This window comes from Aplidium turbinatum, chromosome 12 (assembly GCF_918807975.1).
Source record: "Aplidium turbinatum chromosome 12, kaAplTurb1.1, whole genome shotgun sequence".
NCBI lineage: Eukaryota > Metazoa > Chordata > Ascidiacea > Aplousobranchia > Polyclinidae > Aplidium > Aplidium turbinatum.
Genome location: NC_137483.1, coordinates 24,749,699 through 24,767,952, shown reverse-complemented (window position 1 = coordinate 24,767,952; position 18,254 = coordinate 24,749,699). Strand labels below are relative to the sequence as shown.

At 41.2% G+C, this 18,254-nt stretch overlaps 1 protein-coding gene across 1 annotated transcript in view; it reads right to left on the bottom strand.

Moving 5' to 3' along the window:
• Nucleotides 1-18,254, bottom strand: part of LOC145780710 (uncharacterized) — a 91,354-nt gene that overhangs the window by 17,117 nt on the left and 55,983 nt on the right. The window contains 27 exon segments of the mRNA XM_082592330.1: nucleotides 87-224; nucleotides 761-968; nucleotides 1,679-1,800; nucleotides 2,343-2,519; nucleotides 2,998-3,189; nucleotides 3,592-3,748; nucleotides 4,601-4,728; nucleotides 4,942-5,075; nucleotides 5,351-5,423; nucleotides 5,687-5,924; nucleotides 6,025-6,216; nucleotides 6,969-7,145; nucleotides 7,268-7,455; nucleotides 8,092-10,344; nucleotides 10,669-10,711; nucleotides 10,885-10,985; nucleotides 11,874-12,074; nucleotides 12,212-12,394; nucleotides 13,645-13,808; nucleotides 13,991-14,162; nucleotides 14,726-14,883; nucleotides 15,582-15,753; nucleotides 16,090-16,147; nucleotides 16,416-16,528; nucleotides 16,870-17,056; nucleotides 17,298-17,500; nucleotides 17,997-18,213. Coding sequence (XP_082448456.1) covers nucleotides 87-224; nucleotides 761-968; nucleotides 1,679-1,800; nucleotides 2,343-2,519; nucleotides 2,998-3,189; nucleotides 3,592-3,748; nucleotides 4,601-4,728; nucleotides 4,942-5,075; nucleotides 5,351-5,423; nucleotides 5,687-5,924; nucleotides 6,025-6,216; nucleotides 6,969-7,145; nucleotides 7,268-7,455; nucleotides 8,092-10,344; nucleotides 10,669-10,711; nucleotides 10,885-10,985; nucleotides 11,874-12,074; nucleotides 12,212-12,394; nucleotides 13,645-13,808; nucleotides 13,991-14,162; nucleotides 14,726-14,883; nucleotides 15,582-15,753; nucleotides 16,090-16,147; nucleotides 16,416-16,528; nucleotides 16,870-17,056; nucleotides 17,298-17,500; nucleotides 17,997-18,213 — 6,349 coding nt within the window.

Below are 18,254 nucleotides of genomic sequence, written 5' to 3'. Positions count from 1 at the left end.
CGCCGGGCGCGAGAGACAACCGATCAAAATAATTAACGATATTAGTTCTTTCTCACAACGACATAGAAATTGGATACAGCACAAACCTTCAGTTCCTTCTGAGAGCAACATTCCTCTCTCCTCGCAGATAGCCGGGCTCAGATTGCAGGATAATGAACAAATCTTCGTGTGATCTTCAGTACAGCTGCATAACTGACAGTCTCCTTCTTCCCACAAAGTAGGCTCTGATGAAGTAATTTGTAAACAATGGCTTCGAATAAAGTAGAGAGGTATTGCAACAACATACAATCTCAACAGAGCTCTCACAAGATAAGTAGGCTATATGCTTGATTTTAGTTTTGAATCTTTACACTCGGGCTGACAAAGCCTTGATAGGCTATTCCTGGCAGTTTCGCATACTTGTAAAGGCTTTTGACGCAGGGCCGGTTACCGAGATTGACAGAGTGAAGTTACCGATTGTTGAAGGCTTGTTGCCGGGGAATTATTCAATTCACTAGGTGCCGCTGAATGGAGAGCAGTCCTTAAATGCGTTGCTCATGCGCCCACCCCGAGAGCCGAACCAGGGTCGCGTGATTTTGTCGGAGCTCAACCACTAAGCTAACGGGGTGAACAATTGATCGATTGAAAAGCCATGACGCAGCGACAAGCAACGTTAGTCAGGGACGTGGTGCTCTATGACCAGACCACTTCACACAACTAAACCGCCTGATCCTGCGATCATTGTTCGTCTGAGCAGTTCGAAATTCAGTCACGAGATCACCTTCAATCCTCAGCATGATCTCGTTGATTTCCGGTCTTCTGCTTTCATCATTGCCAGTGTCCGGTGCTCCTGCAACTCGCACGCGGAAGAATTGTGACGTCACATCGAAAGCCTTTGAGGCATCAATAGTGAAGTCATCGGACGCTTTGCATCCAACACGCGCCACTTCTTCCCACTGAGTCTCTCGAGGATCTTGTGTAGTGGGCACCTGAAGATTTATAGCTGCATCAGATATCAATGACATCTTAGCACAAAATGCTAAAGCAGCTTACTCAGCAAAAGTATCTTTCCTTACAAACTTCTGCAAGCAAACTACAAACTAGGTATTGTAGATCATAGGGATGCGAAACTTCATCCGCTTTTGGCTTATCCGCAACACTAGAAGGGTTACGTTTTTTTTGTAATTTACAAAATAATTTACTTTTTATGGGTTATATAAGAAGAGTGAAGTTGGTTTTAAAGTAATTTAAGGTTTTTAGTTGAAAGCAAGCCTGCAGTAAAGCGTAAAAAAATGTCAAATTGGCAATTGACCCTTCTAATGTTGAAGGAACAACGGATTTGCGCGTCCCGTAATGTACCGTCCCTACTACAAACCCACCTCATTAAATAATGATTCTTTAAAAAAGGTTTACAATCTTAAGAAAGGTAAAAATTAAGAAAGAAAGGTAAAAATTAAGAAAGGTAACAAGCAAGCCGACAGATAGGAATTGAATTATTCATAGAAGTAAGCATGAACAATAAATACTATTAATAGTACAAAAGTGCGTAATGCCAAGCAAAAAAGCCAAGCAAATTACATCAAATATAGTTATTACTTTAGGTTATAGCAAGTAATAACTATAATTGATGTAAGTAAGCTTACGTACATATGTTCTACAAGTCACATAATGCGTCACAATCGCCCGTAATCTTTCTCACCAGTATGACAATCGTGTCATCTGCGTCTTGAGTGGCTTTCGACAAACGACATCCCACTCTCGCTCTAGTCACGTGGTAAGAGTTGCCGAGATCAAGCTCAAGTTCTCGACTGAAAACATCTCCTAAAATTTTGAGAAGTTGGTAAAGTAATGCAAAGATTAAGATAACATTGTTTTTGCAACAACAATTCAATGCAAATTATCGGAAAAAAAATTATTTAACATAATTTTTGATCCGCAAAAACTGTTGCTACTGCGCAAAAGTGGCAACAAAATTTTACTGTTTACTTTCAAACGATTACTAGCCTACGTACGATATAAAACTAACCCGGTAACATTGTAGTAGTACAAAGGTGGTGTGTCTTAACGTCTTAGCCAGTGTGATACTTTTGCGTTCGTAGTAAGCGTATCATTATAATTGCTTTCTAACCTTTAGCATACGTTTCTTTGAGTAAGTCAATGAAGAACAATATGCAAAACATTTATAAATATTTCATAAGTTTTTCTCAACCGCACTTTTACATGAAGTATATTTAAATGTATCGGAAAACGTTCATCTTTTACTGCATTGCCACTGCGCTGGTTCTCGCAACCAATACTTTGTTTTCAAACGTAGTAATTTTGGATTTCGGCATCTGCAAACATAGAATTCGTTCTACACATACCATCGGGATTCACAGACCAGAATGTGGTCGGGTTCACATCCACAGCCAGGGTACCATCAAGACTGGATATCTCTCCTCTTTGGTTGGTCGTCTCAGGAAGTCTCTCTTCTCCGCTGCGCCACACCTCACCAGGCATGTACATGGTCTCGACCAACCAGGATGGTTCAACCATCCAACCTGGACAACAAACACCAATTCCTGCCTTTGTTCAACCGAGGCAAGCAACGGATCATGGAAATTAAGCAAACCTTTCTTCTCATTAAACAACAAACGAAGACGATAACAATGGTCAGCTTTGTTCATCGCCAACACAATGAATTCAGCAAAGTTTTTTTTCTGTTTGGGAGAACAGAAGTTTGTCTTAAGTTACAACCTAATTTTGTCTTTAACATTTTCATACTTCTGTTTAAATCTCGTACATTTTTTTTCCTGCAAAGCCTTATCAATATTTTAATGCCTCCAACTGTTCCTTAAAAAGAACCTTCCCATTAAAAATCTGTTTATTGATTGACCTTTGCTGTAAAATTGATTTCTGATTTTTTCCCATAGTTCTCTTTGTTAGCTAAGTGATTAAACGTCCAATTTTGTGCACTAAGAAACTTCGACAGCAATGCCTATTCACAAAATATATTTTCCAAATATAAATCAATCTAACCTTTCCCCATCTTCCTTCCGTCCACCTCACACGGGCAAAGTTCAGTTGATATCGCAATGCAAAGGTTCAAGCCGACGTGCCAATAGGTTCCAACAGGGCAGCTGCAGTCCATCTCTGGTGCACATTTTTCCACGACCTCACAATCGGACGAGAGGTTCCCAGCGCAATCAGACGAACACACGCAACCGCAAACTGCGAATGAAGTTTGAAGTAGAACGTTTATTACTAGTGGGCGGGGCAGAAAACGAGAGATATAAAGCATCAGACGAATATATTAAAAATTCTTCAAAACAAATACTTCAATCTTATTTCTTCCACCATCAGCTACATAAACCACCTGGCTGGAGAACAGAACGATGATTGCAACCACCTCTTGAAATCCACCATTTACATTAAAAGTTAACACAGAAAGATGGATTGCGTACACGATGATAAGTTTGTCTGCATGACACTTGCTTGGCAATGAAACCAGTCAACATAAGAAGCACGAAACCCAAGGATGTCGAACGAAGCATTTCAAAGCATGATATGTTGATTGTTTCATTTCTTTTTTGAAATACATTTTGTTGACAAGTATTTTCACTCCCCCCTCACCTGGACGGCAATCCGCCTCATCCCTGCCATTACTGCATTGCACCTTCCCGTCACACATCATTGATTCCTCTGGTAAACAGTCGCCGTCACCACAATCGTAAGCACAAAGATGCGGAGTTGTCGTCGTGAACTCGCCGGTGGCTTTTTGAGGTTGAGTCTGAACAAACAAGATGACGAAAAACTACAAATCAAGTCAGGAAATGTACCTCCTCAGAGATGTATGCGTGCAATTTCAACCATGGTCGCCTGAGCAGGTTCTACCATCACAAGGCGGTGTTTGGTTGCATATCAAGGCCCTGTTGCATTGTTTCAAAGAGAGCTAAACGTATTTCTTCCAACAAAGTTATTCTCTCTTGCGTTATTGCAAACTTTAGAAAAAAATGCGACAAGCTTGATCAAAAGACTTCATATGATACGGTCTAGTCAGCTGCCTCATAGGCCGGGCACCAAAGATGGCATCTTCTGCACCACATACCCAAGAAGGGTAAAAGGTAAGCCATACTTGATCCCATCATCGGAGGATAAGAAAATAAGGTTCTCATTATACTAAGCCATTGGCACTAACGAGAGTAAGGTCGCCAGTTCCTTTCTTTCGCCGCCTTTCCTGCAGCAATTACGCCCACCCAATTTATAAGCGATGTTTACTTAACTGCTCGCAAGCCAGGAGTCGCACTAGAATTATCCTTTGCGCCACCCCCCGCACAGTATTAAATGTGCCAGATCCACATTGTGCAATGCAGAGTGAATGCGACTAACCCCCGTCTCGGTTGAGCCTCAGTCGCAACAGGATCAATGACCGGGAACGGCGTATGAAAGATCGGAATCGCTTGTCACAGGAGGACAATGCTAACAATAGAACTACCTAGATTTTTCATAACTAGTAAACACCAAGCGGTCATTTATAATCGCTCTTTTAAAATATCATCGTGTGCACTGTTAATTATGATTAATTATAATTATGAAAGATTCAACTATGACATTCCAAGATGAAAGTGTCATTCAAACGAACCGTGTTTTGGACGGGCGTGGAAGTTGTTTGGGTGCATTCTTCATCCTCCCCGACAACAATGGTTCCATCTACGTCACAATATACAAATGTGCAACTAATTCCAGGTTCAGGAAGCGCAATGGTGGAGCCTGGAAAAAACACAAACTAGAAAATATTCAGGAAAAATATCAAAGTATTATTTTGAGTCGATAAAAACTTGTTTCAAATCTAAGTAAAAATAAAATTGCAGATCTAAATGATAATCACACATCTGAAGAATGTGTTTTTATAGTTTAGAATATGCATCAGTGTCCGGTTCTGTTGCGAGTACATTAACTATTCAACCATGGCAGGCTAGCCACCTTGTTCAAATAGTTGGCCATTGTACTCGCAGGATGGAGGGTGGTGTGGAGATGCCGAAGTGGTTGTCTGGGGGGTGGTGGAAGGACAATTGTACTCATCAAATCCATTATGACAATCCATCTTGCCGTCGCATCTGCGGGAACACGAATAAGAAACCTGAATAATGTGCAAGGTGGGAAACTGCGTGTTGTGCGTGGCAGAGGTGTGAATGTTATCCAAGTTCGAGATCTCAATGTTGCAGCCTCTGATTAATGCACGGATGCAAACTAATTGTGGAGCGATACCACACGCAGTAAAGAACAATAAGCAAACTGCATTTCTCTGAATATAAAAATGATGTTTTCTTATTATTTTGTAATATTAAAGCATAGGATTGTACTTTATTGTTGAAGTGACTAGAAGTCTTACAGCCATCTGTTGGGAATACAACGCATTTCATCGCATAGAACCATCCCAGATCCGCAGACAGCTACCGTTGTTTCTGCAAAGATTTAAAGTAACGAAAAAAGGTGTTAAAATTTTTGTACATGAAATAGTAAAAGGTTTATTTTACGACAGAGCTCAACGGCCAGTACATCAACACAGGGAATAAATATTCTTGAAAATTCATTCCTGAACTACTAAAATAGTATTTTAATGAATGCGCTTTGTTAGATGTTCATATGCCACAAACGTTTTTTAAGTCTACGGTATAGCACTTTTTTTCAGCGTCTGTCAAAGCATCTAAAGTTGCAATATTCCTACCTTCTGGTTCTGCTGGTGTAAATGACGTCATATATTCTGTAGTGGCTTCAACTGAAGGTGTAGTTGCCGCATCGACACATCCTGGGCAGCATTGACCAGGCACATCAACCATGGTGGTGCCTTTTGGACAAGTCGCACAAGATTGTTCCATGCAGAGTGCCTGACCTGCTGATTCGCACATGCACGACTTACACATCCCTTCATTCCATGACTCTCCCACCTAAATAAAGACAATCACCTTGAAAACAACTTCCCTAAAAAGGGTGAAGCGTCGGTAGTTCCACATGCGCTTGACAAGATAGCAAGGCGATGGGGCTGATACTTACACTTCTGAACACGCCAACAGGTTGTTCGCAATATTCCTTCGTGTCGACTGGCCTGCAGCTGCAACACACCCCATCGTCAGCGTCGTGGTTCACCAGTTCGTATCCATCAGCACAACCCAACGTGCAATGCTCTCCGCAACTGGCTGTCCCGTCAGCCGTGCACTTGCATATCGTACATTCTCCTGAATACCACACTTCGTCCATCTAACAGACACAACAGATAAGACATTATTTCATGTAATGGCAAAAACTAAATTTCCTATTAGTACTAGGATTCAGATACTAAACTCATGTTCAGCAAACGTTTCGAAAACCAAACTGTCTTCATCTTCAGTGATATTTTAGTTTTCGACACGTTAGCTAAACATGAGTTTAGAATAGGAATATTGGGTTCAATGTCTTTAGCTTAGGATGACCAGGCGCTCCAACCATTTTTCTCCTGACTAGGATTCGATTTGTTAGGATTGATTGAGTGGTGTATTCTATTGTGCTGTACAGTGACAACATAACAATAAAGCACACAGCAACACAAGGACATGAAACGAAAAGCTACGAAGTGATCTTTGAACAGCTACGAAGTGATCTTTGAGTGAAAGTAGGTCAGTAGGTAGCATCATAAAACGTTTCTTTTACAAACAACCTCCAACATAGAGGGGAGAAGGTGGTTCTTTGCATTTCTTCTGGCTCTCGTCAGGAGTTTGTCGTTAAATGAAGTCAAACTAACTGAGGTAGGAAAGAACTAGAAAGAAAAGATTTGTTTGAAAGTTTAACCAATCGAAGTTTTGGCCAAAATGTTCTTTTCTTTCTGATTGTTTTCTTCGGCCTACAGATACCTCAGTGAAATCTCCTGAAGAGAGCCTGACAAAAAGTACTGAATGTTCGAGCAATGAACCACCTTCTCCTCGCCTTCTCAAATTTTGTACCACAAAGTCTTAAAGTATCTTCGTTGACTTCACCTCATAAATGGTGTTGTTATGGATGCACTGCTTTTCCATGCATTGGCAGCATTGTCCTTCACTTTCAACCAGTTCTTGAGTGGGGGCGCACTCGATATTGCACGACATTGTACATTCGAACCCTTCTGTGGTACACATGCAGCTGGTACAGTCGTCTTGCTTAACTTCGTCACCAAACTAAAAAAGTAAAAGGTTGGTCATTGGTCAAATCATCTTCCGTATAAAAGATGTGTCTTCCTCTACTCTCTTGACTATGACCAATCTTGCTGATACAATACAAGTAGGCGCTTCCCAGTTACCTGATATATCTTGGCATCTTCCTTCCAGTAACAAGGACAGTTGGCAAGAGGAATGCAAGTGTTGTTATGCATCACTTCACCATCCGGACACACACATGCAAGCTGACAAGGCTCCTCACAGGAGGCAGGTTCATGGCAAGTTCTTAGACAGCCGCATGCCGTCGGAAGAAACGGTTCGTTGCACACCACTAAACAACAAGACACAACTCAATTAAAAGATAATGAGGGAAACGTCCCACTGATGCACAAGGATGCCGTTGGATTGCATGCGCTGCAACATGATCAAAAACATAAGAAACAATAAGAAAAACTTTACTTACTCGAAGACTAAGCTACGTTCACACAAATAAACATTATTTAATTTTCTATTGCAACAAAGCATTCAGTGCGGCTCATGAAAGTAGGTGACACCTTCCAACATTGACTGATGTGTTGTTCGGCAGCCGATTGTAGCAAGAATTTGCAGCGATAGATACGTATTTTGCCCATTAGGTTGAGCTCATCAATATCGCACCACTAATTCATGCCACAGACTAGTGACCGCCACCTTAGTCTGTGGCATGAATTAGTGGTGCGATATTGATGAGCTCAACCTAATGGGCAAAATACGTATCTATCACTGCCAATTCTTGCTACAATCGGCCACCGAGAAGCATGCTGTACAGTTGATTGGATAGTTTTAATGGTTAGCGTGAAAGCTACACTGTTGTGGTTAGCGAATCGCAATTGCTCACTGTACCAGTGAGTGCTCAGCCTTGTGCTGATAGCCAGGAAGAACCCTCGTTTCTACATATTGACTGATGTTTTGATGTTTTTACACTTACATTCTGTTGAAGTTTCGGTTCCCAGTGTCGTTGTTTCCGAATGCCCACTGTCAGTTGTGGTTTCAGTTCCAACTTTTTCAGTTGTAGTTTTAGATCTAACTTGTTCAGTTGTGGTTTCAGTTCTAACTTGTTCAGTTGTGGTTTCACTTCCAACTTGTTCAGTTGTGGTTTCAGTTCCAACTTTTTCAGTTGTGGTTTCAGTTCCAACTTTTTCAGTTGTGGTTTCACTTCCAGCCTTTTCAGTTGTGGTTTCAGTTCCAACTTTTTCAGTTGTGGTTTCAGTTCCAACTTTTTCAGTTGTGGTTTCAGTTCCAACTTGTTCAGTTGTGGTTTCACTTCCAACTTGTTCAGTTGTGGTTTCAGTTCCAACTTTTTCAGTTGTGGTTTCACTTCCAGCCTTTTTAGTTGTGGTTTCAGTTCCAACTTGTTCAGTTGTGGTTTCAGTTCCAGCCTTTTCAGTTGTGGTTTCAGTTCCAACTTGTTCAGTTGTGGTTTCACTTCCAACTTGTTCAGTTGCGGTTTCACTTCCAACTTGTTCAGTTGTGGTTTCACTTCCAACTTGTTCAGTTGTGGTTTCACTTCCAACTTGTTCAGTTGTGGTTTCACTTCCAACTTGTTCAGTTGTGGTTTCAGTTCCAACTTGTTCAGTTGTGGTTTCAGTTCCAACTTTTTCAGCTGTGGTTTCAGTTCCAGCCTTTTCAGTTGTGGTTTCAGTTCCAGCCTTTTCAGTTGTGGTTTCACTTCCAACTTTTTCAGTTGTGGTTTCAGTTCCAGCCTTTTCAGTTGTGGTTTCACTTCCAACTTGTTCAGTTGTGGTTTCACTTCCAACTTGTTCAGTTGTGGTTTCACTTCCAACTTGTTCAGTTGTGGTTTCAGTTCCAACTTGTTCAGTTGTGGTTTCAGTTCCAACTTTTTCAGCTGTGGTTTCAGTTCCAGCCTTTTCAGTTGTGGTTTCAGTTCCAACCTTTTCAGTTGTGGTTTCAGTTCCAGCCTTTTCAGTTGTGGTTTCACTTCCAACTTTTTCAGTTGTGGTTTCAGTTCCAGCATTTTCAGTTGTGGTTTCACTTCCAACTTGTTCAGTTGTGGTTTCACTTCCAACTTGTTCAGTTGTGGTTTCAGTTCCAACCTTTTCAGTTGTGGTTTCACTTCCAACTTGTTCAGTTGTGGTTTCACTTCCAACTTGTTCAGTTGTGGTTTCAGTTCCAGCCTTTTCAGTTGTGGTTTCAGTTCCAGACTTTTCAGTTGTGGTTTCAGTTTCAACCTTTTCAGTTGTGGTTTCAGTTCCAACTTTTTCAGTTGTGGTTTCACTTCCAACTTGTTCAGTTGTGGTTTCAGTTCCAACTTGTTCAGTTGTGGTTTTAGTTCTAACTTTTTCAGTTGTGGTTTCAGTTCCAGCCTTTTCAGTTGTGGTTTCACTTCCAACTTGTTTAGTTGTGGTTTTAGTTTTAACTTTTTCAGTTGTAGTTTCAATTCCAATTTTTTCGGTCGTGGTTTCACTTCCTACTTGTCCAGTTGTGGTTTCAGTTCCAACCTTTTCAGTTGTGGTTTCACTTCCAACTTGTTCAGTTGTGGTTTCACTTCCAACTTGTTCAGTTGTGGTTTCAGTTCCAGCCTTTTCAGTTGTGGTTTCAGTTCCAGACTTTTCAGTTGTGGTTTCAGTTTCAACCTTTTCAGTTGTGGTTTCAGTTCCAACTTTTTCAGTTGTGGTTTCACTTCCAATTTGTTCAGTTGTGGTTTCAGTTCCAACTTGTTCAGTTGTGGTTTTAGTTCTAACTTTTTCAGTTGTGGTTTCAGTTCCAGCCTTTTCAGTTGTGGTTTCACTTCCAACTTGTTTAGTTGTGGTTTTAGTTTTAACTTTTTCAGTTGTAGTTTCAATTCCAATTTTTTCGGTCGTGGTTTCACTTCCTACTTGTCCAGTTGTGGTTTCAGTTCCAGCCTTTTCGGTTGTGGTATCAATTCCAACTTGTTCAGTTGTGGTTTCAGTTCCAGCTTTTTCAGTTGTGGTCTCAGCCCCAACCTTAGTTGTTGTGGTGTCGGATCCCATGTTTCCATTAGTAATTGTAGTTTCAGAGACGGAAACAGTTGTTAAACTTTTCTGTGTTGTAGTTTCTGGTAGATCGGTGTTTGGTGTAGTAGTATTCGCTGGTTTTGCATTTGATGTTGTTTTTTCACCCATTTGCGACGTTGTGACAATGTAGCCAGAGGTTATGAAGAGCCGAGGAGTGCTTGATGCAACAGGGAATGCTGACGTCACTACAAAAGTAATTGAAATCAAATTTAAATCTCGTGTATATAGGTATCTTTGGGTAGCAAGGCGTACATAAGTATCAAGGCTAACATATATGTGTACGACATAGTCCACGGTCATACCCAGTGTACCTACTGCACTGATGAGGCTGTAAGGCCAAAACGGTTTGCCACTGTCTGCAGTTATGCATATATATTACAACAAATGGTTTAGAGTTATATAGTATGCGCTACTTAACATAAAACGATGCAAGATAAAAAAAAAAATTACAACAATCCGTTACGTTTTTTTAACTAAACGGCTGCACCATGCCACACAATTGTGCTCACCTTCGCCTGGTGTTGTGGTTGTCAATCCTGGCGTTGTAGTCTCCTAACCGGGAACATAAATATGATGTTAACACAAAGCTATCTATTATTAGGAAACAAAAACACATAGCTATAAATCTTTACTTCTTTCCGTCCCATAAATCGCTCGTCCATCGAATGAAGCACAAAGCTTGAAGTAACGCATCGATAGCAAATTGAGCTAAGGGTTATTCTTACCAAGCACGAGTCTTTGATGCTACAAATAACTTTATTATTGAAGCAAGCGCATTCTGTGCAACTTCCATCGCTCCACCTTTCCTTCGGTTGACGGGGGATACCTAAAACAAGCGAAAATCATTTATGGGTGCGCCCGATAGCTCAGTTGGTTAGCGCGTCACTTCTGGAACGAAGAAACTTCAAGATCACGCGGCGCTGGTTCGACTCTCGGGGTGTGCGCTTGAACAACGCACGTTAAGGACTGCTCTCCATTCAGCGGCACCTAGTGAATAGAATAATTCCCCGGCAACAAGACTTCAACAATTGGAAAACTTCACTCTGTCAATCTCCGTGACCGGTCCTGCGTCAGTGATTCAAAGCCTCTACAAGTATGCGAAACTGCCAGAATTAAGCTCTGCAAGAAGCTTTCCCAGTCCGAGGATAGAGATGCAATCAATCAATCAAAAGTATTTGCTAGTCTACAAAATATTATTTATGCCTCAATGTTTGTTTGCATGAAGTCAACAGATCCATATTCACAACACAGCACACAAAATAATAAGTTAGAGCATGATGACAATAATGACGTAGAGAGACAATGCTGTTGCGGGGAATTGTCAATGAGAGCTGCGAATGGCAGCATTGAAATACGACGATTTGACAAGAGGGTCAGAATTGCAGAGAGCATTCATGTAACAGTTCAAGATTGACATCTACATAAAAAGTTGTAAAGAGATTTGCCAAGTGCTGCATCAAAGGTCAAAATATTTTGTTCAATTTGAATAGTGCGGGCACTAGCATAACAAGGCAACCATGCAACAAACCAAACGCATCGCTGTATGCAACACGTAAATGATTGATAGAAATATGAGAACACACCAAAGTTGACACGATACGACCGGTTCGAAATGTTATTTTATCGCTTTAGTTTGCAGTTGCATTTTCCGCTGGGGCAAATTAAAAACAATGTTATGTCCAAACATTGAAAACCTTTGAAGACATCCTCTCACCGTTTCTGTCTAGACAAGCGCATTTTCCTGGGTTGACGCATCTTTCCCCGTTAAAGACCGTGGTCCCACCGCACTCGCAGCACTTTTCGTTGCCATCCGATGACGTCACGATCTCGTTGACAATGCAACTGTCTATCATATCGCTGCAGACCCGAACTCGGCAAGACGAGCAATTGCTCTCTTGCGCAGGAGGAAGACACGCTGTTGAACACACAGTGAAGTACGTTGAAACAAATTTTAAGAAGCGTTAGCAAACGTACTCATCATCATCATTATGTTCCTTCCTCGTTCGTATGTGACAATGTACTGTACGCCTGGAAATTGGAATATCCGCAAACCGGTAATACCTGAAGTTGTCGTGGTTGCCAGAGTAATAGTGGATGTATCCGGTGATGTAGTGGTGGTTTCCGTGCAGTCGAACTCATCTCTGCCTCCCCTACAATCCACCTTCCCATCGCACACCCACTTGTAGGGAATGCACGAGGTCTCGTTGCATTGAAATTCGCCAGGACAATGCTTATCTGCAAATGTGACGTCACAATCAATGTTGCCAGACCACAATCCATCATAATCGCTAGTTGCAGCTCCCTAACATGCTGCGATGATTCAAATTCATTTGACTATAAACCTATTGTAAGCGTTTTGAATATTATTGTGTAAGTGCTCGTTACAACTTGCCGTTTCAATAGAACTGATAGACCAGCTTCAAGCGTTGGAGAATCTACCATCAACAAGAAATTCAATTGATGATTTACATAACAACGTGAAATGCAACTTTACAAAAACGGCGCAGAGGCAGAAAGAACTAAAACCAAAAAATGACTATCCCCCATTTGTCGGTGAATACAACAACTTTAAAGGTTTTACACAAAATTGCAAATATACATGCAAACAAACTTGCTCTGTTTAAAAATTTTGAATGTGTTAAATATTTAAGCAGCGTTTTAGACTTGTTGATGAATGATCGTTTTGATGAAGAAAATTAATGGAAAAAATGAGACAAAAATACAGTTAAAAGGAAAAAGGGAGAAACCAGCAAAAGAGTTCAAATATATTTGTTTGCCAGTCCATAAGAACCGAATAAGCGACAGAGAGGTGACAAAGAGATGTCAGGCAAGGATGGGTGGCATGAAAGAAAACAACAGGAGTTATCTGTGACAAAAAGGTGCCAGAAAAGCTGAAGGGAAACTCTGTAAAATGATAGTAAGACCAGAAGTGTTGTATGGGATGCAGGCGGTAGCCCTGACGAAGACACGGAAAGGGAAATGCATGCGGCTGAGATAAAAATGCTGCGATGATCTTTGGGGTTGACAAAGTAGATCCGAGTGAGAAATAAAATGTACAGAAAACGAATGCAAGTTGGAGAGCCGAAAGATGAGATGAGAGAGGCACGCAAATGGTTGGGTCACGTGGTAAGGAGAGATGAACATTATGTCGAAAAAAAACTGAGGCAATTGAAAGTTGGTAAAACAAAGCGAGGAAGGCTGAAAAAGAATATGGAGAGATTGTGTGACAGAAGATATGGAAACAGTGAGAGTGAAGGAAGAAGATGATGCTGACAGAGCAAAGCCAAAAGAAGAAGATGTATGATTGTTTTGTCGTGTTCAAGCTTGTGTGGGCGGTTGAATATTAAATTGGACGATAAGGTAAAGAAGCCAAACTTCTTGTTTACCTTCAATCATGTCATTAATCATGTGATGAACAAAATATGTGTGATCTGACACGGTGCATGATACCAGTGGTTGGATATTGCTGACCGTCCACAACTCACCGCATACTGGACAGCACTGGCCTTCTACGTAGACTTGATGGTAACCATCTTCGCAGACTGGTTGAGCACATTGCTGTTTCACGCATCCCACGCTTCCCATCTCGCTTTTGCACGAGCATGTTTCGCACGGGCTCACTTCCCAGCTCGATCCTACAGCCATGCACCTGAATGCACAGGCGGTGTTAAAGCATGCGATATAAAACTTATCCCTTTCAAAAGACTGCCACTGTCCAATCACGTGACATGTCAGCAGAAATAAGCACCACGATGGTTAGCCTATGATGGATTTATCTGATATATACCTGGCACTTGTCAGTTTACAATAAATCAACGTAATTTTACTAACTTTCCAAACGCCTCACATCCACTACAAGAAAGTGGAGTCGTGGTTTCGACAACAACGGTTGTCTGGGATGGTTCCTGGCTTGTCACTACTGATGGCTGAATGGTAACGCTTGTGGTTGTTTTAGCTTCGGGGTTGAAAGTGGTTGTTTCAGGCGCGGTAGGGTTAATAAGGGCTGCGAACATAAACCGGTCATTGAGGTAAAGTAGAACTGTGCAGCAGAACGAAACAAATTGTTTTTAAATATGATTTTAACAAGAATCACTCCAATAATGTACTGGAAATTAATTGAATCATTAATCAGCGCTAGCAGAAATACACATAAACTTATGTAGAGTCCGACAAATAGTTTTCTTCTGTCACACCAAATAACCTGAAGTACAAACTTTGTCGAAAATGTATATAGTTGTCTACTCTGTGCATTTCCAATCACAGGACAATGCCCAGTAACCGCTTGAACAATCAGAAAACATAACGGACGCTAAAGACGAAAAAGTAAACTATCGTATAAATCAAAACTAGAATCAATGGTATCTGATGAATATGTCATCGCATCATTAACAAGTATTAGTCTAAACAAACAATGAATATTGATAAGTTTGTATTCTTGTGCACTTTCAATAACTTCAAGCACTGTTGCTCTTAGCAACCACTTTATCACAAGGCTCCACTTTTCAATTCCAACACCACTCGAAGTTACAATTGACAAGAGCTACAGGAAACCCGCTCAAATTTAACCTTGTTTGCAGTAGCAACATCCTCCGTCTCTGGGGTTGAACACCAACACTTCTGATTTGAGGCAGGTTAGTTTGCATTCCTTGACACAGCTGGCCTCCCCCTCAGCGCATCGGCATGTGCTGCACTCCGTTGCTTTCCAAACTCCTCCGTTCGGAAATCTGAAAAGTACAGAAAGTTTATGTGGTAGTTCCTCATTCGTATTGTCAGGTTTGTAAATGTTGGAAAGTTATAATGTTTCTATAAATGCTGCTATCAAGATGAATGCATTGGGTCTCTCAATGAGCTGATATTATTAGGGCAGTGCAGGACCAGTTTTGTTTTGTCCTGCTTGATATTATCAACGATTGGATGGCGTAGCAGATGAGGCGTTGGCTTTCCTACCATGCAAACCTTGTTCGACTCCCGGCTTAAGCTGATAAGTAGTTGAAAAGCACAGCTCACTGCAACTTAGGGTGTAATAAACTCGATGGGCATAGTTTCTGAAGAAAAGACGGCCGAAAGAAAGGAACTGGACACCCTACCGAAGTGCCAAAGGTTTAACGTGATGAGAACTTTATCTTCTCATTCCGCTAAGCTCAGTGACTGAGCATGGAACCATATTATAGCTACAATAAGTAATTAGATTAACAAAAGAAGTTAGACCAAAGTAGTGATTTGTATTGTAAAGGAATGAAAGCTTTTATTTTTTCTTTGTGTTGATGCAAACGTAACAATTGCTACTCAACGTAATTACAATTTACAACGTTCGTTATTATTGGATAAATTAAATTAGAACAGTCCCCAATGAAATATTACTGGGACATGGCTATAAACATACTCAGCAGCAGGTTTTTTACAAATCAAAATGGGCCATCACCTCGTTCCGCTGAAGTAGCAGGGGCACTGGGTGGCTTTCACGCATCTACCTCCATCTTGGTACATTCCATCAGGGCAGAAGCAACCGGCAGCACAGTTGTCGTCGCAATCATTCGGTTGGCCACAAGTTGAGTTGCACCCGCAGTGGCTAGCTTGGAGTGGTGGCTGACAAACTGAAATGTTGGAAAGCTCGGGTGACTTGATGGGGAAACATTTTCATATCGAGAGAAACTGTTTAAATCATGCCTCACCCACTGAATCTACCTCAAAATTAATTATATCATGTATGATCAAGCTGTGATTGATCAAGTCGACGTATACCTAATCCTTGAAGCAGCATCGACATTTGATATAGTTTGCAGCAATTGCGAAAGAAACTGTCAGGCGTGTTAAAGATTTCAAAAATTTCATTCAGCAATATTGGCTAAGATTTTGACAGTGCCTCAGCACGAGCACAAGCAAATTGTCACATCGCTATAGGATTCTACTTTGATGGATCATGCACTTACTTATTGGAGTGCTCGATGACACCATCTGACGAGTGGTTGTGGGCACGATGCTAACATCCTGCAAAGTACTTTGCAATATTGGTCGTGCACTTTCTCAAAATAACAATCACACCCGTATATTATTTTAACCTTGCAAATCTTTCAACAAACTTAAAGGTAGTGAACACCGCGTGTCATTAAACTAAACTAGTCCTCCGTAACCTTGTTCATATTTAAAAAAATCTCTCAAAGATTAAGACGCAGTTGATTGCGCAATTTCATTGAAGAGACATCAAATCCTCAACGAATTTACAGAAGATGTTTGTCATTGATTGGAGCACACTCACCAGGGTGGATGTGATGTCAATGTATTGGCGGGTGGTGACTGTAGCGGGAGCCTCGGTAGAGGAGCCTGATACGAACGCTCCTGTTGTGCTCACTATGGCAGATGATGACATTACTGAGAGAGTAGGACAAACGTTAGCTGAGGTATGGTTGTGCTGTCCGGAGTGACGGAATTATATAATTCAAGTTGCATAAAAACAACCCACAAGTTTCAACTCAATAAACCGATCGGTGTCGATTATTGACACTCCCAACTTTTTGTTGATGAAAGTCTGAGGATTCGGCTCCAAAATGTCACCTTCTAATTTTGAGATTTTTTATACCAAGTCCATGATAGAAACTACGAACAGAATTGCAGCACATCCCGTCATTATGAGAAGGATACATTTGAATGATCATTAATCATCTTCATAACAAGCAACAAATGAACACAATTAAGGAAGATAAGGAACTCACTCGGGGTTGTGGCGACGACTTGTTTGATGCACTTGCAGCAGCCTCCCTCTTCGTAAGCGAACTCTCCTCCAGCCGATAGACAAGTTGCTTCATTGATCTCGCACACAGTCGTACACACCACTCCAGTGTCAGTGCACTTGCACTCCCTACACGACACTTCACCAGCGTTTGGTACCGTCTGGCCGAACTATATGAATGAACACGATAACATCAGTTGATTTGTATGCTTTACTAAGGATTTAAATTTGCATCACATTATAAATCAGAAAACAATAAAATGAAAACTTGTTAAAGAAAATAAAAGCAAGCTTCACACGTGGCCGTCTCCACAAGTTCAAGTTTGGAAAAATAAACACTCTACTGCCACAACTGTTGCTATCAAGAACAGGACGAAAAGCAAACATCTCTTGATGCCATCTGCAGCATACCTCGTAGTAAGCCCCATCAGCGTAACAGGGACATTCTGTGGATGGGATGCAATCTCCGTTGTGTTCCACCATCCCATCCGGACATTCGCATCCAGGGATGCAACTCTCAGCATCTTCCAGGGTTGGACAGGTTGCTTCTTTGGCAAGGTCGGAGCATGTGAAGTAGCACGGACACGGATGGAAGATCTTGTCACCGATGCAAACTGCGCGCCATCAAACAATTAGTTTATTGACGTCACCATCAGCAAGCGTAGTTAACGCGACAAGTATCACTTTGTTTTCATTGAGAAACAAGAAAATACAAAGAGATAATACAGGTTGCAGCAAAATCAAGAAATAAAGATAATTCAGTCATGATGCATCTGAAGCATACAGAGTTTAATGCGCTGAAGCACCATCTCTATCAGTCAATAGTTTACTTACAAAAGGACGAGTATGGCACCGTTTCAATTGAAAATATTATGAACAAATCAATAACCGAATGTTCAAATTGTGCATCAATTAAATTTTTGTCAAGGACATGAGCGGTCTATTGGTTAGTTGTCACCAAGGAAACCACTGAAAACAAGTAACTATTGAATTATCAAATAACGCACAACATAAACGAAATGTATTTCACTTGAGCTTTTGAACACTCGATGTTCAAAAGCAAACCCACTTTTCCTTTCAGTGATTAACTCAAAGCAGCAGTTTGCCTACCTGGTACTGTGGTGGAAGGTGGTGCACTGGTTGGCTGGTCGGTTGGTTCGGTTGGAACGGTAGTGACCACTGCCGCAAGTGGACTGGTGGTCATGGATGGTTCCGCAGATGAAGCACCATTTGTTGATGGTTTTGTGGTGGTTGTTGGTTCAGCACAATCCGGATAAACACCACATCGGCCATTCACTCTGTCTGTACCTTCGGGGCAGGAACAAATCTGCACGAAGACAAAGCAACCAATAACCAAAAATATATTTG